Source organism: Chiloscyllium plagiosum, unplaced genomic scaffold, assembly GCF_037043375.1.
Source record: "Chiloscyllium plagiosum isolate Xiang-an unplaced genomic scaffold, Cpla_swu_hap1 HiC_scaffold_10, whole genome shotgun sequence".
Taxonomy (NCBI): Eukaryota; Metazoa; Chordata; class Chondrichthyes; order Orectolobiformes; family Hemiscylliidae; genus Chiloscyllium; species Chiloscyllium plagiosum.
The window spans coordinates 117,075,130-117,102,995 of record NW_028270148.1 but is presented as its reverse complement, the minus strand read 5'-3'; the positions used below and the strand labels follow the sequence as shown (position 1 = coordinate 117,102,995).

Genomic DNA, 27,866 nt, shown 5'->3' with positions numbered 1-27,866 from the left:
GCTGCATTTGGAAAGGCAATTCAGAGCAGGACTTATACACTTAATGATAATGTTATGGGGAGTGTTGCTGAACAGAGACCTTGGAGTGCAGGTTCATAGCTCCTTGAAAGTGGAGTTGCAGGTAGATAGGATAGTGAAGAAGGCATTTGGTATGCTTTCCTTTATTGGTCAGAGTATTGAGTACAGGTGTTGGGCTATATAGGACATTGGTTAGGCCAGTTTTGGAATACTGCGTGCAATTCTGGTCTCCCTGCTATAGGAAGAATGTTGTGAAACTTGAAAGGGATCAGAAAAGATTTACAAGGATATTGCCAGGTTTGGAGGATTTGACCTATAAAGAGAGGCTGAATAGGCTAGGGCTGCTTTCACTGGAGCGTCTGAGGCTGAGGGGTGACCTTAGAGGTTTATGAAATCATGAGGGGCATGGATAAGGTAAATAGCCAAGGTATTTTCCCTGGGGTGGGGGAGTCCAAAACTAGAGGGCATAGGTTTAGGGTGAGGGGGGAAATACTTAAGAGACCTAAGGGGGAACGTTTTCTTGCGGATTGTGGGGCGTGTACGGAATGAGCTACCAGAGGATGTGGTGGAGACTGGCACAATTAGAATATTAAAAGGCATCTGGATGAGTATATGAATCAGAAGGGTTTAGAGGGATGTGGACCAAATACTGGCAAATGAGACTAGATTCATATAGGATATCTGGTTGGCATGGATGAATTGAACTGAAGGGCCTGTTTCCCTGCTGTGCAAATCTGTAACAGTAGATACACCACCACGTGCAAGTTCCCCTCCAAGTCTCACACCTGGAAATGACTTGATATATATTGCTGTACATTCACTCTCTTTCACAGCATTGTGGCTATACCTATAATTACCTGGATTGTAGAGGTTTAAGAAGGTAGTAGAGCACCACACTCTCCAGGGCAATTAGGACGGGCAGGAAATACTGGCCTCAGCCAGTGATGCTCACCTTCCATGAATAGATTTTTTTTTAAATGAAAGAAAAGTCACTGTCTTTTGATGCAGCTGGCTTACTTCCAATAAACAACTATACTTCATTAATTCATTCTTTCTGAAACGTGCTGACTCTTGTAAGGGCAAATGAGTCACTCTGGTAGCAATGTTCTGGTTGCTGTTTGTGAGATAGACATTTAATACATTTGGTGGTAGTTGTGGGGAAAGGAGAGTTACCTTGTTTTTGAAACTGCCTTTTGTCCTCTAAAGTTTGAACTCTGATAGGGTGGTAAGTTTTGAGTGCGGCAGGGAGATTTCAGTTTAGATAATGAGTTCAAACATTTGTATGTAACTGAAACTCATAACCAAGTGGAAGAATTATCACCGACTGAGCTAAACTGTCAGAACTTTAAGTGCAAAGCCAATTTCTAATTCTTAAAAACAAATGTCAGATTTTAAATTGTACTTTAGAAACAGAACTGCAAACTGTTATCACTAAAACTCTGATATTTTCATTTCATTTCAGGTTTAATAAAATAACCAAATGATTGTAATTGTCTCTGTTTTGAAAGTTGTTTACAGGGCAGAGGAAGCAGCCTGTCATTGTTCCTGCATACGCATCTGGTCTGGTAAGTCTATATTATGATGCATTAATAACCTCCATTCCATCTCTATGCATGGAAGCACAAAAGCAAGAATGGCCTGCACATGTAATTCTATCATTTTATTGTTCAAGTATCCTAAACATTCATATAATGTAAAGTATTTGGCAAGTCTGATGGATCCAACAAATTTTATCCTATTGGTATTTCAAATTTTCAAGCAAACTAGATGCAGAAATCCTCTAGCAATCTGATATGGTAGATTGGTTGTAAACTGAAAATGTCTATCAAACTACAGTCGTAGACAGAATCATCTTGTGTAAATTGCCCACAGTGTAAAGTACGTTTTCTGTTCTTTATGATAAATTTCATTTTAACAGGCTGATTTCCAGAATATACATGGTAATTATTATACTTGTTTAGCTGTACATATAGAAGATGGAAAGTGATTTTTTTTTATTCTTGCATTGGGTTAGCTTGGTCCCTACATTCTTTGTATTTGAAAAGCAAATTACAAACAAATCTTGTTTTCTCTCATTCTCAGTTCAGATCCTGTTTATGATCATGAAGCCTTCAGACTTTGACCAAATCATTATTTGCAGTACTCTTTTATTGAACTACAAATGATCACTAATCATTCTGAAAGCTTTCATTTGACATGAGAAATAAGGATCAAGTTGGTCTATCTGATTTCAATCATTGCTGATCTAATTGCAATACAGTTTTGCACTTTACAGTGATGGCGCTCCATTCCTCGAACCTTTACCTGAACCATTAACATAGTACTGGGCTTCCCAAATTTTACCATGTGGCCTTATGACAGCAGGTCACCCCAGGGCTATGTGTGTACAGTGGGGTAGTCTCTTTAGACTGCTCAGTATTTAAGAAAAAGGTATTTACTTTTTCACTGGGTTTTTCAGGACAAGAATCAGACCGCCCATTCCAATCATGGGAACACAGGACTTGGGAGCGGGGTTAGGCCATCTGGCCACATGAGCCTGCTCCACATTCAGTGACAGAATGGCTGATCTGCTTAGTGTCGCAACCCCACGTTCCTGTTGGCCTCCATCAATCTGGACTCCCTTGTTTATCAATAATTTGAATTCCCTCAAGGCAGAATTAGACAATGTCCTGGGCTTCTCAACTGTCTGGAGAAGAAAATTTCACAATTAAGAACGGTGGCACAGTGGTTAGCATTGCTGCCTCACAGCGCCAGAGACCCGGGTTCAATTCCCGCCTCAGACGACTGACTGTGTGAAGTTTGCACATTCTCCCCGTGTCTGCGTGGGTTTCCTCCGGGTGCTCCGGTTTCCTCCCACAGTCCAAAAATATGCAGGTTAGGTGAATTGGCCATGCTAAATTGCCCGTAGTGTTAGATGCAGGGGTAAATGTAGGGGAATGGGTATGGGTGGGTGCGCTTCGGCGGGTCGGTGTGGACTTGTTGGGCCGAAGGGCCTGTTTCCACACTGTAAGTAATCTAATCTAACCCTCTGAGCAAAAACGATTCCCCCCCCATGTGTCTTGAAAAGGAGACTTCTTATTCTTAAATGGTGTCGCCTTTGTTCCAGTCTCCCACACACAGGTAACATGTTATAGTATCTACCCTGTCAGGTCCCCAGTTAGACCATGCGCAAAGCCTTTACAAAGAAAGGCAAGGATTTAAACTGGACCTTGCAGCTATTAACTTAATCACAGTAACCATTGTTGCCTTGGAGTTCACAACATCCAGTTTTTGTTTGTATTCCCCATTTCAAGCCTCTTATGTAGGTATGGTATTGCAATCGATGGTGTGGTAATTTAAGTGATGTCTGGAAATCTTTAATGTTCAGTAGTCGGGTTAAGTATCATCAGTAATATAACCCAGTATATTTTTCGGTTGCTCTTAAAGTTTTACTTCAGTCATTGGCTGAGAACCTAAAAGGTTAATTTTGCAAGTGCATGCTGCTAACATGAGTGCTCACGTTTTGAAAGTACGATAAGGAAATTGTGCGTTCAACAACTTTGAATTTCTGTTGCTAAGCAGAAAAACCTGGGCTCTGCACCCACTATTTCCAATTATGCACTTGCACCTGGTGAGGCTTAATTCCAAGAACATATGATCTCAAAATTTGCCAGTTAGAGTATACCTGCTTTTTATGTATCTTGATTTCTTTTGTTTCAGGGCATGTTAGAACCCACTAAAGAACCAGTAAAACCAATATCAGCTGCAGAGAAGATAGCGTCAATAGGTCAAATTTCAACTGCAAGTGGAACGCCCTCAGAAATGTGTGGTTCTGCATCTGATGAAATCCAAGTAATTATAAATTATTTTGTTTCATTACTAAAGGATATCTAATGATTTATATTTTTTTGCTTGTAAATAGCTTTATTTGCTGGGTAGTAAGTTGTAGGGAGCAGAAGGAAGATTGACGAGGCAAACTTTGCTCTATAGATTAATTATTGCCTAGCCTTTTAATAAACTTTCCACTGTGCTTAATGTTTTATTCCATCCTTGCTGAATGGTGGATTGAAATCTGAAAACAATGATTTATTTTATTTTGCATCTGTCTGCTCAAATGACATTGCTATCTGGTCATCTCACTGTCCATGGGAAATACCTTGCTTGTTTGAGAACTCTCTGCAGTAATGAGACAGAGGTTGGGAAACAGATTGGTGGCTTCATCTGGAGATGTTTACTTTGTCATATTCATCACTGATTTAAATAGCAGTGTCTTTGTTTAACTCAATGTAAACTTGGAGAGTTGAATATTATGCACAATTGCAATGGAGCTAAGAAATACCAAAACTCTCTGCTTTGATATTAATTTGCAGCCAGATACCCTTTTCCTCTCAGTACACGTCAGCGTTCCTGTGTAATGTCATGTTTTCTTTTCTCCATAGGAGCACGTCCCACCTGTTCAGTTTGACTGGAGTAGCAGTGGCCTTACTAATCCTCTTGATGGTACGTCCCTGCATAGAACCTCTAGCACCAGAGCTAGAGTTAAGAAACCTACCAAGTTCAGACAGACTTCTCTCTCCTGATTTTTCTTTTGTTTTGCTTTCCATTTATTTCTCACTATGGAAATCCTGGCTTTTTTGTAACCTAGTTTAGTGCATTATGAAAGTGCCTCAACACGAAAATAAATACTGTAGATGAGCATTAGAATGCTAACATTGCATCCTTGCTTTCACAGTTTCAATTCTTTCCCTCCTATAATAATCATACAAAACTATGCAGTATTAATGTTTTCAATTGTACTACCTAAAATAGCTGATTTTATAACTGCATTAACAATAGTAGTTTGCCGAATCAACATTTGAAGCTTACTTTCCGTTAACAGCCTCATGAAAATGTTTGCAGTTTTTGTGGAGAGCTGCAATGCGTTTACTTGTAATTTTTAAAAATAAGTTCTGCCCTAAACCAGAGAGTGCATTTTTAAAGAATTGTATATATGTAGGGGAAAAAAAATCACTTTACTTAACTGAACAAAAGAAAGTTCAATTAATCATTTTTTATCATTGTAATTTATTGCAAGTTATAATAAATTATTCTGACTGTCAGACTTACTAATCTCTGAAAACTTAACAGTTCACATGCAAGAGGACTTCTTCTCTTGCAGACTACTTTCTCTATCTCATTTTATCTACATTTCTTTTTAATGCACAATTGCTTAAGCAAGAAAAACTAAGTTTGTTGTAACAAATAGAATAAGACTACCAGCTTGCTCAAGTTAGTTTTTGAATGTTGCATGGTCCCTAATGTCAGTTATACTATCTAACACCTCAAAACCAACTTAAGCATTTACTTTGTGTGTAGTTATATAAGACTTGCTAACATTTGGCTTTATTTTGGCTACATGTGTAATCTTTTTTAACTTGTTGAATACTGAATTTCATAGGTGGTTGAAGTATTTAGGTTCCAAATATGACAATGTTTTATAAATTTTGAAGTATTGTGTGTCTGAACGTGTAGATCTATAAAATCATAACTTAGTAAACTGCTAAAGTTAAAATGAGAATTATTTTATTGGTCTTCCTGCAGTGCTCCAAGGCTTAATCATGTGGGTCAAATCAAAGTCCCATCCCACAAACACCTTGTCGAAAAGTGGAAAGACCGCTTGGGTCATCTTCTCTGTTTTAGTGCCCATTAACAACCCAGTCAAATCTTCCTGCTTACTTCATGATTGGTTCCTTGTGCTTGTGACTTGTTTGTCAGGCTCAATTTCAAATTAAATTTCTGTGTCAGTCACATTGTTGAGGAAAGTGCATTCCCTCATTGTTTTTTAAGCTGCAGCATTTTGTGCATTTTATTGCCTATGTATTGTAACTAATATTCATTATAGAACTGATTGATTGACTGACTAGCTAGCTTGGGTAACTAATCCTTATGTTTGAATGCTTAGGCTTATAATATGTGGTAATGAGAATCTGCCTGTTGAAGTTTGTGTCTTGTCCCCTTGTCGTTTATCAGTTCCTTTCACTGGTTAACCCTCTGTATGACTACTTACCAGCATGGCTACTGTTAAGACGGACCCGCGGGGTCCCGTCTTTGCGTGTTCTTTTGGAAGGAGAGACTCACACTGGCAACTATGATTAGACGCAGACAGCAGTTTATTCACAGAATCTTAACTGATACAACGAATCTACAGGCATGCATTCGTTGGAGAAGGCGTTCTGCCTTCCCGTTCAAAGTTGACACAATTATACTTCGCGCTGCCTGGAGTCCCCGGTCAGTTCGCCTTCCCCATTGGTCCATTCATCTGCGCGCGCTGGGGATCCGTCCTCCTATTGGCCGCATCGAAGTGCCTGTCCAGCTCCTGCTGTGCTTGGCAATGGCTCAGCCATCCCTGGGAGCGGTTCCGATCCCGTATTCAATAGTCCATTGTGTCAAGGAATTACTATGCGTCTGACAGGCTAGCCATTTTCAATAGTTTTAGTTTAACTAAATTGTCAATTACACTTATCAACTTTAGACTTAAATAGAGCCATTCACACTCACTAGTTACAGGTTCCGATAGAGCAATTCACACTTGTCTAACAGTTACAGATTCCGATCAGTTTCTTTATTAATCCCAAGTTTCGATGGGGCAATTGATACTGGCTGGTATTTACAGGCTCCAAGATTTAATTAACATTATGCATATCCCTTACAAGCTCCAGCAGTCATGCAATCGCCTGCAGCAGCTCGCTTGGCTGTTGTTAACCATTTCAGGGCTGGAAGTGTCACCCTCCCTAGCCCTACATTAAACACCGCAGTGAAATCTCCCCAACACTACTAATGGAGGTTCCACTGTTGTAAGCCTCGATTTCTTTGGACCCGTAGATGGCAGTAGCTCTAGCAACAATTATATAATCCCAGGTCAGCAGACTGTCTTAACTACATGGTTAGGCCTTGAACACTGTGATCACGTGACTCTTTACCCATGAACCAGGTTTGTCTGTTTGGAATCAGATCTATTTTATTGAAAGCAATGGTATCCTTCATCCAATTACGACAGTTTAATTTTTTTGATGTGCTGCAAATCAGAAATCAACCAACATAATGCTTTCTTTAGGCATTTAACTCCTTTTGTCTTTATTTGTATGTGTTTTAGTATTCTTAAGCTGAAGTCCATTTACTTTAGCAATGTATTTCTTCGGAGACCAGGAAAATTAGATGATCTTGGCTTTCTTTCCGATTCCTGGCTTGTTTTTTTGTTGGAATGGGATGATTATTCCTCCTGTACATCCTGAGTTGTCTGAGGAGTTAATGGTGGGCTTTCCTTATGAACAGCTGGCACACCTATAAGGAATTTCCAGGGCACCAGTCAAATGACTGTGAAGGATTGAGGATACCTGTCCAGATTAGGATCATGCATTACCTGGAGGGAAGCTCAGGAGGCAGTGTGGTTTCCGTGGTTTATTGCTCTTGCCTTTCTTAGTGTTTTAGGTTCAGACAGTCCTGAAGAGGAAGTTGCTATTAAAGTACCTCTGGCTAGTTCCTGCTGAGTACCATGCATACTTCAGACACAGTGCACCAATGGTAGAGAGAGTGAATTATATCATTTGATGGCAAGGTCAACAGTTAAAGCAGACATTCTGTCCCGAATGATGTGCTTGTTGAATTGTTGTTCCAAATGAGTACTGAGTATTTTGTCACACTCTTCACTTGACCCTTGTGGATGGAAGAGTGGTTTTAAGGGGTCAGGAAGTGAGCCTTCATGGTACACTTTCCTATAAATATTATAGTGTTGCTGTTCCTATACCTCTGCTGCCCTTATCCTTCGAGTGGTAATGGTCTTGAGTTTGATAGGTACTGTCTAAGCATCCTTTCTTGAATTTCTGCAATGTATCTTTCTCTGACCATAGCTGGTAAATGGATTAAATGTGGATGTGGTGCCTATCACACAGGCTGCTCTGTCCTGGATGGTGTCAAGCTTCTTGCATGTTGTTGGAGCTGCACCCATTCAGGCAGATGGGGAGTATTCTACCACACTCCTGCCTTGTGCCTTTGTAGATGGTGGACAGGCTTTGGGGAGTCAAGAGGTCAGTTTGCTGCAGGATGCCTACCCTCTAGCTAGCTGTCGTGTCTGTGATGTGGAGATGCAGTTGTTGGACTGGGCTGGACAAGATCAGAAGTCACACGACACCAGCTTACAGTCCAACAGGTTTATTTGAAGTCTCCAAGCTTTCAGCCTGATGAAGGAGCAGTGCTCCGAAAGCTTGTAATTTCACATAAACCTATTGGACTATAACCTGGTATCATGTGATTTCTGACCTAGCTGTTGTACCCATAGTATATATGTGGCTGTTCCAGTCCAGTTTCCGGTCAATGTAAATCCTCAGGATGTTGATATTGGTGTATTCTACGATTGTCATGCTGAACATCAAGGAGCAATGGTTAGAGTCTGTCTTGTTGGAAATGTTCAGCGTGTCCCTTGTATGGTGCAAAAGTTCTTGGATTTCTTTCCACTCCACTTCTGAGAAAACTACACAAAAATTTTCTTTTCAAGTGTGTCTTTTTCTTTGGGATGCATTCATTCCTTTCATTCTTGATGTGTTTTGTGACTTTTGTCTGATAAACATCTTGTTTTCCCCTGTCCCCACACCACCTTCACCTTTTCAGATGCTGTATGCAGCAATGTTATACACGTTCTTTAAAAGAAAACAGAACGTGTGATTTTTCTTTGTCCTATTTGGCATCTTGGGAATTTCAGTCCGCAGTTGTTTTGTGACAGTCATGTCACTTCTTTCCTGAAAACTTAGAAATTTTTATTGTTGTGCATGTGATAGGTTTTAAAAATAAACCTTTGTGCTTGTGGCTTATCTTTTGACAAACAGTCCCCATTGCTTATAACAGGTACATTCATACAAATTCAATTTTTCTACTACAAGTAATGGCCTTTACAACACAGCAGAGTTTTTTTTTAGATTGGATTAGATTCTCTACAGTGTGGAAACAGGCCCTTCAGCCCATCAAGTCCACACTGATCCTCCGAAGAGTAACCCACCCAAACCCATTCCCCTACTCTATTTACCCCTGACTAACGCACAGAACACTGTGGGCAATTTAGCATGGCCAATTCACCTGACCTGCACATCTTTGGAAACTGGAGCACCCAGAGGAAACCCATGCAAACTCCACACAGGCAGATATTAACATTAAAAATCTTTTATCCAATACAGGTTTTTTCTTGGAATGAAGAGTATTAATTAGAGTAATATTCTCGTTCTGTTTTGTCAGGCATTAATTAGCATCCATTCTTAACTCACATTAAATGTTTTTGGAATTATAAGCAAATCAATTTGTATTTTGAGCTTCAGCACTGTCTCACCTTAAGTGTGTCAAAAGCAAGAGGTGAGGTCACTGCATTTACATAGCACCTTGTTATTTTAGTGGAATATCATGACTTCACATTTGTTTAATTATGAGCTCACATTTGGAAAATTTCAGAATTAGAAAGCTGTTTTAATATGTACAGTGCGTCTGAGGTATGAACTAATGAATGAACACAGTGCAACCTTGTTATTAAAACCTTGTTATTAATACAAAGGGTAAATGTTTCTCACTTTTCAGCTGATAGAAATAACCATCTCTTTAAAACATTTCAAGTGATGTGGACTGTACTTATAAGGGAAGGGCTGCTGCTTGTGCTGTGTTGTAGTGCTTAGCTTGCAGCATCTAATTCACTGCCTGTTTGTTGTCTCTTTAGGGCTGTAACAAAGCAGGATCTTAATTGTTTCATTGTTTCTAAACTTCAGGAATCATTCTTAACCTGAGATGATTAACTTTCAAGAATTGAATGTGGGGTCCATGCTTTTTAGTGTTGAAGAAATTATCTTAGGGCGAGGTAGATACTGGATCAGTCCCATTCAGGGATTGGAGCTTGGAAACTGAAGGCTTCAACTTTGAGGTAGTGTAGAATGGGGGAGAAAACCCTTTGAAAGCTTTGTTACATCTCTAATTGGTGATCATAATATTCTGTAAACATCCGCAAGAGGGGGATTTGAGCAAGTGTTGAAATTTCATTCAGATGGGCATTGCTCCAGTGATGGGCATTGCCACTAGCTCAGCAGTGTTCATATGTTCCTAACATTCAACCTACATTTCTTTAGAAGTTGAGCTGAATTGCTCTCACTGAGAGCCAGCATAGTCATGACAAACTGAATGGCCACTTCTTATTGTTATCATTGTATGATCTCAAATAGACCCATCATAGTTTCTGAGGTTTATAATCAGTGTTTGAGAAACAAAAGTCAACATAGTTAATTAGCTCAAAATGGCAGAATCATTAATTGTTTTCCATTTGAAATTTTGTTTTAAGACATTTTATCTTTATTTCTGGTTTCTGTGCTTTGTTTACGGGAACATTAATTGGAATGAAGTAGTGTAATTCCAGTGAACCAACTAACTATTATGAGTACTGTCGACTGTACACACAGGCAGCATTTTAGTCTTATGTATATCTCAAACAAGTAGCATTCAGCTGCAGCAACTGTAAATGTATTTAGGCCTCCTTTTCCTCTGCGCTATCTGAAGATTAACTGGAATGACTCACTATCATGATTTGTTGAAATCAACCAATTCATTGGTGGCCTATCTGCCCTGTCATTGCCATATATCCTGATGCATTTGTAAAATGAATCTTCAGTATCTTGAGTTACTATCTCCTTTAAGGCAATAGTTATGTTATCACTAAATGTTGAGGAGGGAATCCTGACTCTCTGTATATTTATAACAGTGGTTGCTCTTAACCTGAATAGAAGAAACTGATTTGAGAATTGAAAACATTTCCAGTTCTGCTGCATCCTATTGAATATCAAATATAAAGTGAAGATCCGTAGAAGTTTATTTCTAGCTCCCACTGTCTTTTACATTGCTGAATTTTCAATATATAATCTATTTCAATATAATGAAGTTATTTTTTATTTTATTTTTCCAAAAGATGTAACAGATGCAACAAGTGAATATAAACCTTCATTGAACATTCAGCCTTACTCTCTCTATTACAGTTACAACATAGCAAGTGGTTGGGATGAGTTTGTATTTTAATAGTTGTTTGTGGCGTAGTTTTATCCCCCCCCCACCCCCCCGGACATTAATGGATGGCAAAGCCAACATTCCCCAAACTATCATTGTTACCATCTCGCTATGTGTTGTGCTGGGAGTGGGCCTCAAACCGATTCTGAAAGGCATTTTGTATCCTGTTTCACTCAGCTCCCAGCTTCTCTTGAAACATAAAACATTCACTATTGACCATCCAAAAACATGTCTAGTTTGAAAAGGATCATTCTGTAGTTAATCTTTTCTAGTGATACTGTAGATACTAATTGTAAATCCATTTCTGTCACCAATCCCATGCCTGCTGTACAACATTGCAGGCCAAAGAATTGGTAACATTCTCATGCTAATTCCCAGACTTTCTGCTAATGATTCCCCTTTTCTTGAGCCATAACAGCAGTTAAATCTTACAATGCAACTCCAGCGAATTGTCTAGTTTGTTTAGTTAGGTAACAAAATTGTAGGGAAGGAGATAATCTTTATATCGTTCTTGCTCATGGTTTCCGTGAAGGCTTTCTGATTTTATTTTGCCAATTTTTCCCTGAAAAAGTATTAAAAGGTGGCACTGAAGTAAATCTATTGTTAAAATGTTGCTCAAAGGTTTTCCTGTTTCAAAAGAAGGGTGGTAATTGAAGATGCAACTCCCTTTTAATGTCAAACAATTGGCTGATGCTGTCTGTTTTTCTTTAAACATTATTCATGATTAGAAAGTAAATTGTGAATTATTGAAGGGATAGCATTTTGGATAATTCACTGAAATGTAGCCCATACAAGGAAGTTAAATGCATTGTGATTGAAACTAGCATTACCATCCTGTTCACTTACTGAAATATGACTACTGTGCAATAAAAATAAGTGACATCTTTCAAAATTGCAATTAATTACATTTTCCCATTGCAAAATAGCATTATACTATTGCTTAACAGCTGCACAAGTTTAGCCTTAGCCTTAGCTCAAGAAAATAGGAATGAGCATAAATCAGCTTTTCCAAAAGCTTGCACTTGTTTCTAGTTAGTTGCATGGGTACCTCGCCTATATCTGCCCTACAGCGTGCAATACTGAGGGTAGTTAGCAGGTTTGAATTTCATTCCTAACAAACATCTAGAGACTTAGGAGCAGGAGTTGGCCATTCGATAAGATCCGAGCTGATCTCGTTGTGACATAATCTCCACCTTTCCTGTCAGTTCTTCATAACTCTGAACTTAACTTACTCCTGAATAAATGTAAAGACTCAGCTGCCAGTACCTAGTCTAACCAGTGATATCCACATCCAATGAACTCATAGTAACAAACATGTTACTCTGTATCATATGCATTTATCTTGTGCAAAATCCTTTGATCTGATATATTTTAAACACTTATTGAAAATCCACGTACACCACATCCACTAGTTTCCCTCTCTTCATCAGATGTTACTTTGTCAAAAAAACTGTAATGAGTAGATAAATCGGTTTTCTATTACATGCAGTCACGTTGACTCTGATAATGTTGTGAATTTGAGTATTCTGCTGTAACCTCAGCATTGGATTCTAATACTTATGACTGTTGCTTCCCTCCTTCCTTAAATAAAGGGGTTGCATTTGCTATTTTCCAATCTGCTGGAGCCACTCCGGGATCGAAGGAATTTTTGAAGATTAAAAGCAATTCATTTCCTCTCTGTGAGGCCACTTCTTTTAAGGCACTAAGATGCTAGCCATTTGGTCCTGTGGGAGCTCTTAATATGTTTATTACTTGTTTGCTTTGTCTCCCAGTCTGCTTTAAGTCTCTCTATTCTTTTTAGTCAGGCTTTGTTTGTTTAAACTCTGTCCAATTTTCTCACCCACTATTCATCTTTGGAAATGTGTACAGTGTTTCTTTTGATCTCTTTCTTAGCCATGGATCCTTCTCTTTCATTCTAATTAGGATAAATCTTTACTGAAAGTAATTAAATATCTTCTTCAAAGTCTTCCATAGCAAATCTATTTTCCTATGTTTTGACCTAGCTTTCCTGGTCACTGTAGTCACACGGTGTCATGATGACCTTTATTCAAGTTTAAAACACATGTCATGGACCTACGTGCTTCCATTTTAAAAAATGATTCATTCTATATCCTGGCTGCTGATTCAGGTGGTTAGTGTCTGAGGGCTAGCCACACAAACTCTACTGCTATTGCAAAGGGGCAGCCTATCTTTCTCTCCACTACCGGAATTAGGAACTGCTGCTTCAAATGCAACAGAAGATTTTGGAAACCATGCTTTGTATGGGGTTTACAAATGAGATGCTTGGAGTATTTTGAAAGTAATGCAATGGCTTTACCATGGCACCAATGAAAGCCCTTTGGATTGGGAGTAGGAAGAAGCCATATAGCCCCTGATCGTCATCCAGGATTAGTTTTGGAATAGTCTCTGTAGTTTATTTAATTTATTAACTTTCTGAAATGTTATTGTATCTAGCAAAATAAAACAGTTACTTTCCTATTGAGATATCATAAGTGTTCAGAGACAATGTGCAAGGAAAACAAAGCTAGTAAACAGGTACTGTTAGGAAGGCTAGAGGCATATTGCTGTTTGTTTGCAGGGGGCTTGGAATGCAAGAATAAAGAAGCCTCCCTACAAGGTTGCAAGGTGACAATGAGAATAGTGTTCAGTGTTTGTCATTACATTTAAGGAAGGATATGCTTGCGTTAAAGACAGTACAGTGAAGGTTCACTAGGTTGGCCCTACATATGAGGCTTATTCTGTGATAGGCTGAATGAACTTTGACACATTCAAGATTCTGAAAGGGTAGATGTTCTGATTTTGTGTGTGTCCCATCAATTATTTAGGATAGAGGTTCCAGTCCCACACCGATATGTTGTTCACTGCGCTGAAATTATTTCCAAGTAACTGAGTTGTATTACAACTTAAAGGTAATTAGGGTGAGCAATTAAATCCAACACCACCGCATTCTGTGAAGATTTGGAGATGCCGGTGTTGGACTGGGGTGTACAAAGTTAAAAATCACACAACACCAGGTTATAGTCCAACAGGTTTAATTGGAAGCACACTAGCTTTTGGAGCGACGCTCCTTCTTCAGGTGAATTCTGTGAATGCAATCTCAAGAGGGTGTTGAATTCCCCTGAGTTGTTGTCATGTAATTGAAAAGTGCCATTTTGATTCGATGCAAGACGACAGTTGGTCACTGCTGCTTATGTAGAAATGATAATTGCCTTGCACTTAGAGAAAAGTCTGAATACGAATAGCTGCTGAAATATTTCACAACTTTTCTAGATGTTCATAAGGGTTGAAATTAAAACCGAACTACCTTTAATATTACTTGCTGTTGGGCAGATACATGTACCCATGCAGCTAACTAGAAACACGTGCAAGCTATTGGAGGAGCTGATTTAAGCTCATTCTCTCTGAACTGAACTTACTTTATTAGCTCATTCCAATTCAGTGTAACTTGCACTACCTGACCTTTTGGTTTTGGATACTGAGGCAAAATTATCTTCCAGTTTTCTCAGTAATCTAGAAATTCTACAGGTGGCAGTTGATCTTTGTTCTGCCTCTGCTTTACTGGTTTTGGGTTTACTTGCCCTTATACGTGGCCTAATTCTTTGAATATTTTTGGAGCATAGCTATTTTTAGACCTATATTGAGAATGTATTTACCTGTGAGAGCAGCCATGCAGCTTTACAGTGAATACTTCTTTATTCTGAATGCTCCATCTCCTGATGGAGAGATGAGTAACAATATACAGTTGCAGTTTCTGACTTGGCCATTTGGCTTGATTGTACAATCAAACAGCAGTCTGCTCCTTTCAAGGTACCACAGCATGCTGCAAGTGTTTGCAGAGAAGCATCACACTGCCATGTCAAGAAGCTCATGTTTGGCATTTTGTCAGGGGTAACTTTGACCAGGTGATCTTACAAATAAGGTAGGCAGGGGATCAGTGATGATATGCCACTGTCCACTCGTTTTCACCTTTCTTGGACATAGTTTTCTTTTTGTTCATGGGTATGGGTATTGCTGGCTGGGCCAACATTTATTGCCCACTCCTAGTTGCCCTTGAGAAGGTGGGGGTGAACTGCCTCCATGAACTGCTCCAGTTCCATTTGATTTAGGGACACCCATAATGCTATGAGGCAGAAAGTCCAAGGATTTTGACAGAATGACTATATATTTCCAAATCAGGATGGAGAGTGCCTTAGAGGGAATTTGCAGGTGGTCATGTTCCCAAGTATTTGATAGAATCTCTACAGTGTGGAAACAGGCCCCCAACAACTCACTCTGACCCACTGAAGAGTAACCCACCCTATTACTTTACATTTACTCCTGACTAATGCACCTAACCTACACATCCCTGAACACTACGGGCGATTTTAGCATGGCCAATCCATCTAACCTGCACATCTTTGGACTGAGAGGGGAAACTGGAGCACCCGGAGGAAACTGGGGAGAATGTGCAAACAACTCACAGTCACCCGAAGCTGGAATTGAACCTGGGTCCTTGGCGCGGTGAGGCAGCAGTGCTAAACACTGAGTGACCTTTGCTGTCTTTGTCCTTCCATGTGGAAGTGGTAATGGATTTGGAAGGATGCTGTCTAAATATTTTCAGAGCACCTTGTAAATAGTACACACTATTGCTACTGAGCATCAGTGGTGGAGAGAGTGATTGTGTGGATGTGGCGCCAATCAAGTGGACTGCTTTCTCCTGGATTGTCAAACTTCTCAAGTGTTGTTGGAGCTACACCCATTCGGGCAAATATGATTTGTACCTTGGAGATGATGGACAGGCTTTGGGGAGTCAAGAGGTGAGTTGTTTGCCGCAGGATTCCTATCCTCTGACCTGCTTATGAAGCCACAGTATTTAAGTGGCTAATCCAGTTCAGTTTTTGTTCAATGGTAATCTCCAGGATGTTGATGTTGGGAAATCAGTAATGGGAGCATAGTTGATTACCAAGAGCTGATGGTTGATTATCTCTTATTGGAGGTGGTCATTGCTGGTATTTGTGTGGCGTGAATGTTTAATATTAGGTCCCGTGTTAAGTAGCTCAGAGGAACAAACACATTTAAAAATGGAATATAATTATCCTTTATATCAATTCCTCTTATTCTGTACTGAAGGATATTTCTGTGGTAGGTCGGAGAGGGGGTACAGAGAAACAGTTGGGAACAAAAATATCATGACAGACACTCACGAGCATGTGCCATGACGGCAAAACAAACAATTCGAAACATTTTGTCTCCAATTTAGGAAGTAGAAACTTACCCTTTTGTTATTCCTTCACTTTGAGGCACGGAGGTATTTCTGCCAGAACCATGTCTTGGATCAGCTTGCTTACTGTGGGATATTGGGAATACAAGCTGGGACCGTTTGGGTCTCAGTCTGACTGTGTGCAATATCAAGTGATGCTCCTGCTGACTAAGGAGTGGAGTCTGCTGAACTACAGGTTGCACAATTTGTTGTTTTATTCAGGAGATATTGTACAAAGCTGTACCATTTTAAATGGTGGAAAAGTCTATGTACTTAAATAACTTTTTGACTATTTTTCAAAGAGCATTTCTGCCACTTCCAGGGACCATCATCTTGCTTATGTTTCTAACTTAGTTTAGTCGAAGTGATCTTCATCTTGGGGCGGGTTCACATTTTTGTCTCCTCAGCAAATTTAGTTTAATGAAGTTGAAAGCAGACTGATAACCTTGAGATGAATTCTGAAATTATTTGCTCTATTGAAAGTTGCAGACTTCGATATTCAAGACTGTGATGAATGAAAATTAATGGTTTTGTACATTTGCCAGTGTGTGCACATAAATTCCCTGGAAAATAGGTTTGACAAATGATTTACAATACGTTGAACTTGTAGGTTGGAAAGGTCAGAGCTGTTTCTTTGCTTTCTTTACTTTGAAAAACACACTGTTTCAGTGAATGGGCTTACTCGAACCTGCTTGTAAGACTATTGAATTCTTTGAGGAGAAAGTGAGGTCTGCAGATGCTGGAGATCAGAGCTGGAAATGTGTTGCTGGAAAAGCGCAGCAGGTCAGGCAGCATCCAGGGAACAGGAGAATCGACGTTTCGGGCATAAGCCCTTCTTCAGGAATGGGGAAAGTTTGTCCAGCAGGCTAAGATAAAAGGTAGGGAGGAGGGACTTGGGGGAGGGGTGTCGGAAATGTGATAGGTGGAAAGAGGTCAAGGTGAGGGTGATAGGTCAGACTGGGGTGGGGGCGGAGAGGTCGGGAAGAAGATCTCAGGTTAGGAAGGCGGTGCTGAATTTGATGGATTTGACTGAGACAGGGTGGGGGGAGGGGAAATGAGGAAACTGGTGAAATCCGAGTTCATCCCTTGTGGTTGGAGGGTTCCTAGCCGGAAGATGAGGCGTTCTTCCTCCAACCGTTGTTTTGTTGTGGTCTGACGATGGAGGAGTCCAAAGACCTGCATATCCTTGGTGGAGTGGGAGGGGGAATTGAAATGTTGAGCTACAGGGTGGTTGGGTTGGTTGGTCCGGGTGTCCCAGAGGTGTTCTCTGAAACGCTCCGCAAGTAGCCGGCCTGTCTCCCCAGTATAGAGGAGGCCACATCGGGTGCAGAGGATGCAATAGATGATATGTGTGGAGGTGCAGGTGAATCTGTGGCGGATATGGAAGTTTCCTTTGGGGCCTTGGAGGGAGGTGAGAGGGGAGGTGTGGGCGCAAGTCTTGCACCTCCTGCGGTTGCAGGGGAAGGTGCCGGGAGTGGAGGTTGGGTTGGTGGGGGGTGTGGATCTGACGAGGGAGTCACGGAGGGATGTATTCGTATCAGAGGCAGCTCAGAGAGGATTCCCTAAATTGTTTCCAGAGAAGAGGACTTTCTCTTATGAAGAGAGATTGGGCAGTTTAAGCCTGTACTGTCTAGAGATTAGGAAAATGAGAGGAAGTATATTCGACATATATAAAATCGGAAAGGAGATTTCTAAAGAAGACCCAGAGAGGATGTTCCCTTACATGGGACAATCTGGAACATAGCAGCAAATTACTGCAGATGCTGGAATCTACTGAAAACAGCAAGTGCTGGCAATCACAGCGGGTCAGACAGCATCCATGGAGAGAGAACAAGCTAATGTTTTGAGTCTATGCTTCAGGGCTCTGATGAAAAATCATCAATAGTAGCAATACCATGGATGCTGCCTGACCCACTGTGATCACCCAGCATGCTTTGTTTTCAGGGCAATCTAGAACAAATGGTCTTGGTTTCAGGATAAGGGATAGCGGATTTAAGACAAAGATGAAGAGCAATTGATTCTCAAAGGAATGTGAATGTGAGAGATTCACTCCCCCCACAGTGTGTGGCATGTGCTGGGATGTTGGGAAATTGGAGAAGGGTTAAAGGGTTAAGAAGTTGAAGCTGAGATGAAGCCAGCCATGACCTCCTGAACTGGCAGAGCAGGCTTAAGAGGCTGAACAACTCACTCCTCCTAGTTCTTGTGTTTCTACAAATATTGGCCTTTACACATGAATAGCCTGACTTTTCTTCAAGTCAGCCTGTAACTCTGGCTTCTCGGTGACTGAACTTTCTTACAGTTTGTCACTTTACATTCTTTCTGGTGTACTGTTCTAATCTTAGATGACCCATTTTCAAAGATTATAAATTTGCTTCTGCGGTCAGCAGTAATTTTCATTTCTGTAGTTTGGATTAATCATGTAATACTTTGCCAGGTAAAATTTATTCAGTGTCTGCATTTTTAGTGGTAGTCCCAGGATCAAGAGTTTGCAAAATAGGAAGAACTCATTTGCTATCAGTTGCAAAGGGTATTTCTGTGCTGTACAACTCTGACTGTATTTCAAATCATTTAATCAATATTGTACAAGGTATTTAAAAGGCCAGGTTTCAGCTGCAGCTAAGTTGCAATGACTATCACTAACCAAAATAGTATTTATCTATCGGGAAGAAAGCGATGTGGAAACTGTTCAATATGGAGAGTTTCCTTTAAATTTCAAGCAATCTGCACTGTGTATGCAAACGTGGGCCACATTTTTACAGAGAATCTGTTCTATGTCATGCAAAACAATGTCGCCATTTAAACTCCTCAGCGGTGACTTGGCTAATTCTGTGCGCGATTGGAAACTTCAGTGAGATTGCAGCTGGCATAATAAGGATTGAAACTTGTTAACAGTTTGGTAATTTTGATATAAATATTTCAGATGTTTACAGAAATCGGAACCCTGGGCTTGGAGCTATATTGGTAGCTGTGTAGCTGAGTTCCATGTGGCTGTAGCAAGGTTCCTCTGATTCTGTTCCACATTACCTTGCAGGTGTTGACCCAGAACTGTATGAGCTGACTACATGTAAACTGGAAGACTCTGGTACAGTAAACCGAATGACTGATGCATTTGCTCGGCTCATGTTGACAGCAGAGAAGACTAGCACATCCACCAGGTAAGGAATCGCATTATTTGAAATCCCATCCAGCAGGTAGGTTTACCAGGGATGGTGCAGTGTACACAACAGTTGGGTATCTGATTAAAAATTAAAATATACTTTTGTATTAATATTTAAGGTGCTTAATCTACATGATGTTCCCCAGAAACAGAACCTTGACAATGAACTGCTTCTTGAAAGTGTCTCAAGTGTAACCCAGTTTATTTTCTTTGAACTGGAGATATTCTTTGTGAATAGCTGAACAAAGACTCTCCAATGTAATTCTATTTTGAAGTGAATTCCGTGTTGACAGTGCACAGCTGTCTTCAGTGGGATCATCTTTCATCCAATTCAGACACAGTTGCATTTCCAATATTTGTAGCTGCTCTGAAGATGGGACCTGTTTATTTCACATTCTTTCCTATCTATAGCCTTGTGTCTCACCTCTTCCTTGTGGAGATGCCAATGGTGGACTGGGGTGGATGGTTTTGGAAGTCACATGACACCAGGTTATATTTGAATTCTCATGCTTTTGGAGCACTCCCTTCAGGTGAAATTGTGAAGAAGCAGCGAATAAACCCCCTGGAGGGCTATAACCTGGTGTCACATGCCTTCCAATCTCTTTTCTGCTTATTTCACCTCACTCATCACTGCAATTAAAACTCAGCAGTAATCTGTGATGTGTTTGTGATCGCAGTGCACTATCCTTGCTCTTTGTTCCTGACACACCCCCTGTCACTTACGTTTAAACAGACTTAACTACAACATTCTTCCCTTATACCTTCCCTCCCTCTTTTCCATGGCACTGCCCACTCAGCAGGTTTCATAGAGAGCTGCCAACATTTGCCACTGTCACATCCCTCACTGCAGCTTTCGGTTCCTCTGCTATCTCTCTCATATCACCATGGCTGATGCCTCCAGCCCTTGGTGAATATAGTATTCCTCCTATGTCACATTAAAAGGCCAAGACTATTGCCTTTTCTGATTAATTCCTGACATATGAGCATTGCTGGCTGGGCCAACATCTGCTACCCATCCTGAATTCCTTGAGAAAGTGGTGCTGAGCTGTTGCCTTGTACTGCCAGAGACCATATGCTGTAGTAACCCTGGCATGCTGTTAGGGAGACCGAGCATGACATAGTGCCAAGTAAGTGGCTAGGAGGGAAATGTGCAGGTGGTGGGATTCCCATGTATCTGCTGCCTTGTCCTTCTGTATAGAATTGGTGGGGTTTGGAACCTGCTATTAGGACAGCTTAGTGACTTTCTGCAGGGCATCCTGAAAGTGGTGCACACTCCTAAGTGTCAGTGGTAGAGGGAGTGGATATTTGTGGTGTGCCAATCAAGTGGGCTGCTTTGTCCTGGTTGGTATAAAGCTTCTTGAGTGTTGATGGAGCAAGTAGGGTGTATTCCATCACATTCCTGACTTGTGCCTTGCAGATGGTGGACAGGCTTTAGGGAGTTATTCAGTGCAGTGTGCCCAGTCTCTGACTCTCCTTGATCTCCATTCCCTGTTCAATAGTTCTGTCATTGTCCCAGGCCATGCCAAGCTGTTTAGGCCCTGAGCTATGTTTTTGATCTCGGTATCCTCCCCATCAGCAAGAAAGAGTGTTCCAGTAGGTGCAGCATCACCGGCCCCTGCCCCTGCCCCTGCCCCTGCCACATTTGTCCACCCTTCCCTTTGCTCCTTTAGGTTTGGCTATTACAAAGCTTTCTCCGGCAGCTTCCTGTTTCCCACCCAGTGTGAACTTGAGTTGATCCAATGTTTTGCTGCTTAGCTCCTTTCTTCATTCATTTGCAGGATGAGGTGTCGCTGCTAGGTCAGTATTTATTGCCCATCCCCATTTGCGTAGAGGGCAGTTAAGAGTCAACCCACATTGCTGTGGGTCTGAAGTCATATGGAGGTCAGATCAGGTAAGGAAGGCAGATTTCCTTCCCTGAAGGAGATAATTGAGCCAGATGGGTTTTTAGACAATCGACAGTGATTTCATGATCTTCAGTAAATCCTTGATTTCAGAATTTGTTTATTGAATTCAAGTGGGGACTGGGGCTGGGAGATGATCTGAGTTTCTGGATGAATAGTCTCGTGATAATGGCACTTGGCCATTGCCTTCCCTTCCTGATTCTCCATGCCCCCCCCCCCCCTCCTTGCTGACCTGTGAATTGCAGATCATCAGTGGCTTGATTTTAAAGCTCCCCAGTTCTTGCCCTCAGCCTCTGGTCTCTACATTCTCCTTGTTTTGCCTTGATGCTGCAGATCCCATTTGGATCACTCCACCATTTGACTCCTGTAAATTCACCTGTTTGGATTCTTAATCTTTTCTCCACCACCCTCTTGCGCCCCCCCCCCCCCCCCCCCCCCCCCAAAATCTATCCCTGTGCCTGAGTTATTGGATCGGAGAGACTGCCTTCTATCCAGGCATGTGAATTGCTTTGGCAGGTGAAGGTGCTGTGTAAACACTGTTTATAATCTCCAGCTTTTTCGAGGGAGTAAAGCTTTTGATGTTGTTTTACACTGATCTTTGAATATTTGACTTCTGGACTTTATGCATCACTCTGACTTTCAAAAATAATGTTGAATGTTTTTTAGTATTCCTTGGCTGAAGTATTCAAATTTATAATAATTATTTATTTTCGTTAGGAAACCAAGACAGGAGGAAGTTCTCAGTACAGAAGCAGCCAAAGTGATAGCGAGCCTTCCTGACCTGTCATTCATGCACGCCAAAGTGCTGATGTTCCCAACCACATTAACACCTTTGGTAAGCTCCCACACAGACTGAGCCAAGGATCCCACTTTTATTTTTCTGAACATTTTAAAATCAGTCTAATTTTGGCTTTCTCAAAATAAAATGAAACTAATCAGTCATTCAGATGATTTGTTGCTCGCCAGTTTCTGGAGAGTTCCACAGAGAATACATTGATGTTTATTTATTTATACCAAGGTGATTTAAGTGTTTATATTAGAGAAGAATCTGTAAATATCAAGTTTTTCTTTGCAGGTTAATTATCTTTTGCTGTGCTGGGTTTATAAATTTCTCTCATGTCAGCTAATCTGTCAGGGACTTGCAGAAAATGATTGCAAACTGATGTAACTATTCCGATTCTGACCAACGGCGGGATCCTGGTGAATGTTTGGTTTTGTTTCCTGTTTAGTTTTTTTTTTGTGGAGGTTTGGATGGTTTCCAAGCCCGTTCAGTAAAGCATCACTGGTTCTCGGCATTTCGGGCACTGCCATTTTCCACATCAAGCCGGTGGTCTGTCTCATACAGAGCCAAATAGCAGGGATGCAACCACCTTTCGAGACACGACAGAGCTGAAATGGCCTTGGTCATTTAGGAAACCACTATCTCAGAACAATACAGGCACCAGTTCAGCTGGTCTCCAAAGTGATGCTGTATCCCACAAACCTGAGCTCATTTGGGGGGTGAGGGACCAATATCTAAATGTCTTATTCAGATTCTTGAGGTGAAACCTGATCTTTATTATTATTTCTGCTTTATTTTGCCAATGCATCTATTGAGGATTTTGCACAGTGTAAAGACAAGGTGGACATAATAGTTTGCAATGATTTGAGCTGTATGTACAGTAATAACTATGAATTGTAAATGTTGGTGAAATTCCTATGGAAAAATTCTGGTACAGAGAGGAAGCTGTATAGGTTGATGTGCATGCCCAGGTTCTTTTATAACTGTAGAATGTACATTTCCTTTTAGAATATACAGAAATAAAGAGAGATGATTTGAAAATCAGTTGTTCTGTGGTTTTTCAGTGACAGTAAGTGCTGTGATTTTGTCACCGGCAAGGCTAATCCCTAATTGCCCTTGAACTGAGGGGTTTGCAGGGCCATTTCGGAGGGCCGTGTAAGAGTCTACCATGTTGCTGTGTGACTGGAGTCACATAGGCCAGATCGGGATAAGGATGGCAGATCTCTCTCCCTAAAGGATACTAATAAACTCGGGTGGGTTTTTACAACAATCAATGACTGTTTCCTGCTCACCATTAATCATACGAGCTTTCAATAGCATCTAGATTCCCCAGTTGCCATGGAAGGATTTGAACCCTAGATCATGTGCCTTTGCACTATTAATCCAGCAACAAATCCATTACCCCACTGCCATTCGCATCTTATGTAGATGTTGCAGGGTCAGTGTTAACTCTAACCTGGGTGTGAAGACAGTATCTTTAATGGTGCTGCTCAGAAACTGAAGCCTTTGTTTGAAAACCTGTCCCTTCCACATTAGGACAGTGAAATCAGTCCATGGCCATTTTTTGAAAACAGTTTATAGTTCTGATGCAATTAGAGAATGACTGGACACTGGCTTTTAAACAGCAAAGTGAATAATTGCATTGGAGATGTTTTCTAATTTGTCTGTTCAGGGATGTCATGACCCCTCTCGGAAGCAGATGGGACTTGAACCTGGCTCAGAGGTAGGGATAAGGTTGATATAAACACTGAAGGTGGTGTGGAGGGAGTAAATAATAGTTGGGAATAGAGACCAGAGAGAGCAAGAACAACAGCTGGGCAAACAAAGGACTGAGAATCAATAGCTGCTAATGGGGACCATTTTCCTTTAACCTGATGATGGCCATTCTGTGGCTGGACAGCATTGTTCATCCTGTGGAGTAACACTGCCCTCTGGTGTGCAGATTCTGTCATGCAGCATCATCCATAAAACCTTTCAACAAAACCAGTTGAGGTTCGAATTGTGAGCTGCAATGGCCTATCACTGATTAAAATCTGCCAAACTCAGATTACATTATATTTCACATCTGACAAGCACATTTAGAGTTGAATATTTTTGAGTTAAGAAAGTATTTGTTGCCTTGGGAAATGGTTGAATGTTGTTTTTCTGAGTTTTCAGCCAAACTGAGCAGACTGAAGTGGTTGGTGGCCAGTTACCAGTCACTCCACACACAGCAAAAGCAGTGCATCCTCAATCTTTCCAACATGCTTCTCCCACTTGCTGTTTCATCTTGTTGTTCTCACTTAATACTCCCATTTCCAGCCCAGAATGTTTACATTGCCACTCAGACGTCGATAACATTTCAAACAGAACCTGCCATTGCCATCGTCATGAGTCATTGCAACAAGTTTCAGTCAGTGCGACATGCGCCATTTGCCAGAGAGTGAATTCTTCCACATAAGACAGCAATCACACCATAAATCCTGATGTCTACTTCAATACAACTTTAAAAAAAAATGTCACATTGGCTCTCTACTGCATTGTGTCCTTACAACAGCGGATAAGCAGTTTCGGTGAACTCCCAGAAAATCTCTATAGAGTCCAAAGTGAAAGATCTGGAAAGTCTGGCCTACTTGGAGAAGAGTTGAAGAGAAAGTAACCTTTTTTATTTCCTTCGATGTGACCAGTGACTCCAGCTCTGTCATAGACAATTCTGCAAACTAAAATCCAAAATGTTAGTAATACTGGGAACTTGCTAAGGATCCAGGGTTTGTTATGCGCATGATTGACAGCTACTAACTGCTGCAACAGGCAATCTGCTCTTCAAAATCCAAGATGCAACACCAGACCATTCGGCCCATTGAGTCTGGGTTGGATTTTTGGAAGTGCTCTCTAATTGCTCTACTCCGAATCATACAGTGAAGGCCCTTCAGCCCATCGACTCTGTACTGACAAAGATTACTGTAAATCCACACTCGGCCCAGTTTTCCAACAGTAGGCCCATAGCCTTAAATGTTATGACATTCCTCTGAATACTGTCAAAAGTTGAGGTTTCCCTCAACTCCCCTCCCATGCAGCGCATTCCAGACTCCCATCATCTTCTGGGTAAAAAACATTTTCCTCCAATCCCCTCTAACCCTCTTGCTTTTCACCTTAATGATACACCCTTGTTAGTGACCCTTCAACTTGGGCAATCAGCTGCTTTGTTTCCATGCTTTTCGTAATCTTACACATCGATCAGGTTCCCCTTTGGCTCTCTCTGCTCCAAACAGCCTGAGCTTATCCAGCGCCTCCTCATCACTAAAGGACGCTCCATCCCAGGCCACATCCTGCCCATCCTTTCAGTCTCTGCTTTCTGATCCCAGTAGTTCACTATGTAATTGTCTTTATTACCTCCTGTTTTTAATCAATTATCATAACTCTATTTTCTAGTAACTGACTCGTGGATAGAAGAGGGACAGGAATGGTTGTTGGAGGTTCCTGGTTACAGATGTTTCAGTAAGATTAGGGAGGGTAGTAAAAAAGGAGGGGGGGGTGGCGTTGCTAATTAGAAATGGCATAACGGCTGCAGAAAGGCAGTTCGAGGGGGATCTGCCTTTAGAGGTAGTATGGGCTGAAGTCAGAAATAGGAAAGGTGCAGTCACCTTGTTGGGTGTTTACTATAGGCCCCCCAATAGCAGCAGAGATGTGGAGAAACAGATTGGGAAACAGATTTTGGAAAGGTGCAGAAGCCACATGGTAGTAGTCATGGGTGATTTCAACTTCCCAAATATTGATTGGAAGCTCTTTAGATCAAGTAGATTGGATGGGGGCGTGTTTGTGCAGTGTGTCCAGGAAGCTTTTCTAACTCAGTATGTAGATTGTCCGACCAGAGGGGAGGCCATATTGGATTTGGTACTCGGTAATGAACCGCGACAAGTGATGGGCTTGTTAGTGGGTGAACATTTTGGTGATGGTGACCACAATTCTGTGACTTTCACCTTGGTTATGGAGAGAGATAGGTGCGTGCAACAGGGTAGGTTTTACAATTGGGGGAAGGGTAAATACGATGCTGTAAGACAGGATCTGAGGAGCTTAAGTTGGGAGCATAGGCCGTCAGGGAAGGATGTCGTGGATATGTGGAACTTTTTCAAGGAACAGATACGACGTGTCCTTGATATATATGTACCTGTCAGGCAGGAAAGAGATGGTCGTGTGAGGGAACCTTGGTTGATGAGGGAGGTTGAATGTCTTGTAAAGAGGAAGAAGGAGGCTTACATAAGGTTGAGGAAACAGGGTTCAGACAGAGCATTGGAGGGATACAGGATAGCCAGAAGGGAGCTGAAGAAAGGGATTAGGAGAGCTAAGAGAGGGCATGAAAAATCTTTGGCGGGTAGGATCAAGGATAACCCCAAGGCATTTTATGCGTATGTGAGAAACATGAGAATGACAAGAACGAGGGTAGGTCCGATCAAGGACAGTAGTGGGAGACTGTGTATTGAGTCGGAAGAGATAAGTGAGGTCTTGAATGAGTACTTCAGTATTTACAAACGAGAGGGACCGTATTGTTGAAGAGGAGAGTGTGAAACGGACTGGTAAGCTAGAGGAGATACTTGTTAGGAAGGAAGATGTGTTGGGCATTTTGAATAACTTGAGGATAGACAAGTCCCCCGGGCCTGACGGGATATATCCTAGGATTATGTGGGAAGCAAGAGAGGAAATTGCAGAACCGTTGGCAATGATCTTTTCGTCTTCACTGTCAACAGGGGTGGTACCAGGGAAATGGAGAGTGGTGAATGTTGTGCCCCTGTTCAAAAAAGGGAATAGGGATAACCCTGGGAATTACAGGCCAGTTAGTCTTACTTCGGTGGTAGGCAAAGTAATGGAAAGGGTACTGAGTATCTGGAAAGACACTGCTTGATTAGGGACAGCCAGCACGGATTTATGAAGGGTAGGTCTTGCCTTACAAGTCTTATTGAATTCTTTGAGGAGGTGACCAAGCATGTGGATGAGGGTAGAGCAGTGGATGTAGTGTACATGGATTTTAGTAAGGCATTTGATAAGGTTCCCCATGGTAGGCTTATGCAGAAAGTCAGGAGGCATGGGATAGAGGGAAATTTGGCCAGTTGGATAGAGAACTGACTAACCGGTTGAAGTCAGAGAGTGGTGGTAGATGGTAAATATTCAGCCTGGAGCCCAGTTACAAGTGGAGTTCCGCAAGGATCAGTTCTGGGTCCTCTGCTGTTTGTAATTTTTATTAATGACTTGGAAGAGGGAGTCGAAGGGTGGGTCAGTAAATTTGCAGACAGTACGAAGATTGATGGAGTTGTGGATAGTGAGGAGGGCTGTTGTCGGCTGCAAAGGGACTTAGATATGATGCAGAGCTGGGCTGAGGAGTGGCAGATGGAGTTCAACCCTGCCAAGTGTGAGGTTGTCTATTTTGGAAGGACAAATAAGAATGCGGAATACAGGGTTAACGGTGGGGTTCTTAGTGAGGTGGAGGAGCAGAGGGATCTTGGGGTCTATGTTCATAGATCTTTGAAAGTTGCCACTCAGGTGGATAGAGCTTGTAAGAAGGCCTATGGTGTATTAGCGTTCATTAGCAGAGGGATTGAATTCAAGAGTCGTGAAGTGATGTTACAGCTGTACAGGACCTTGGTTAGGCCACATTTGGAGTACTGTGTGCAGTTCTGGTCGCCTCACTTTAGGAAAGATGTGGAAGCTTTGGAGAGGGTGCAGAGAAGATTTACCAGGATGTTGCCTGGAATGGAGAAT

General features: G+C 41.4%; 1 protein-coding gene across 1 annotated transcript in view; it reads left to right on the top strand.

Annotated features, from left to right (window-relative positions):
* The window catches only part of LOC122553133 (aftiphilin), a 56,544-nt gene extending 33,370 nt beyond the window's left edge, over window positions 1-23,174 (top strand). The window contains exons 5-9 of the mRNA XM_043696696.2: window positions 1,527-1,583; window positions 3,718-3,849; window positions 4,437-4,497; window positions 19,326-19,449; window positions 22,070-23,174. Coding sequence (XP_043552631.2) covers window positions 1,527-1,583; window positions 3,718-3,849; window positions 4,437-4,497; window positions 19,326-19,449; window positions 22,070-22,208 — 513 coding nt within the window. The 3' untranslated portion in view covers window positions 22,209-23,174. The remainder of the gene's footprint in view (window positions 1-1,526; window positions 1,584-3,717; window positions 3,850-4,436; window positions 4,498-19,325; window positions 19,450-22,069) is intronic.
* Window positions 23,175-27,866: the final 4,692 nt, after the last annotated feature.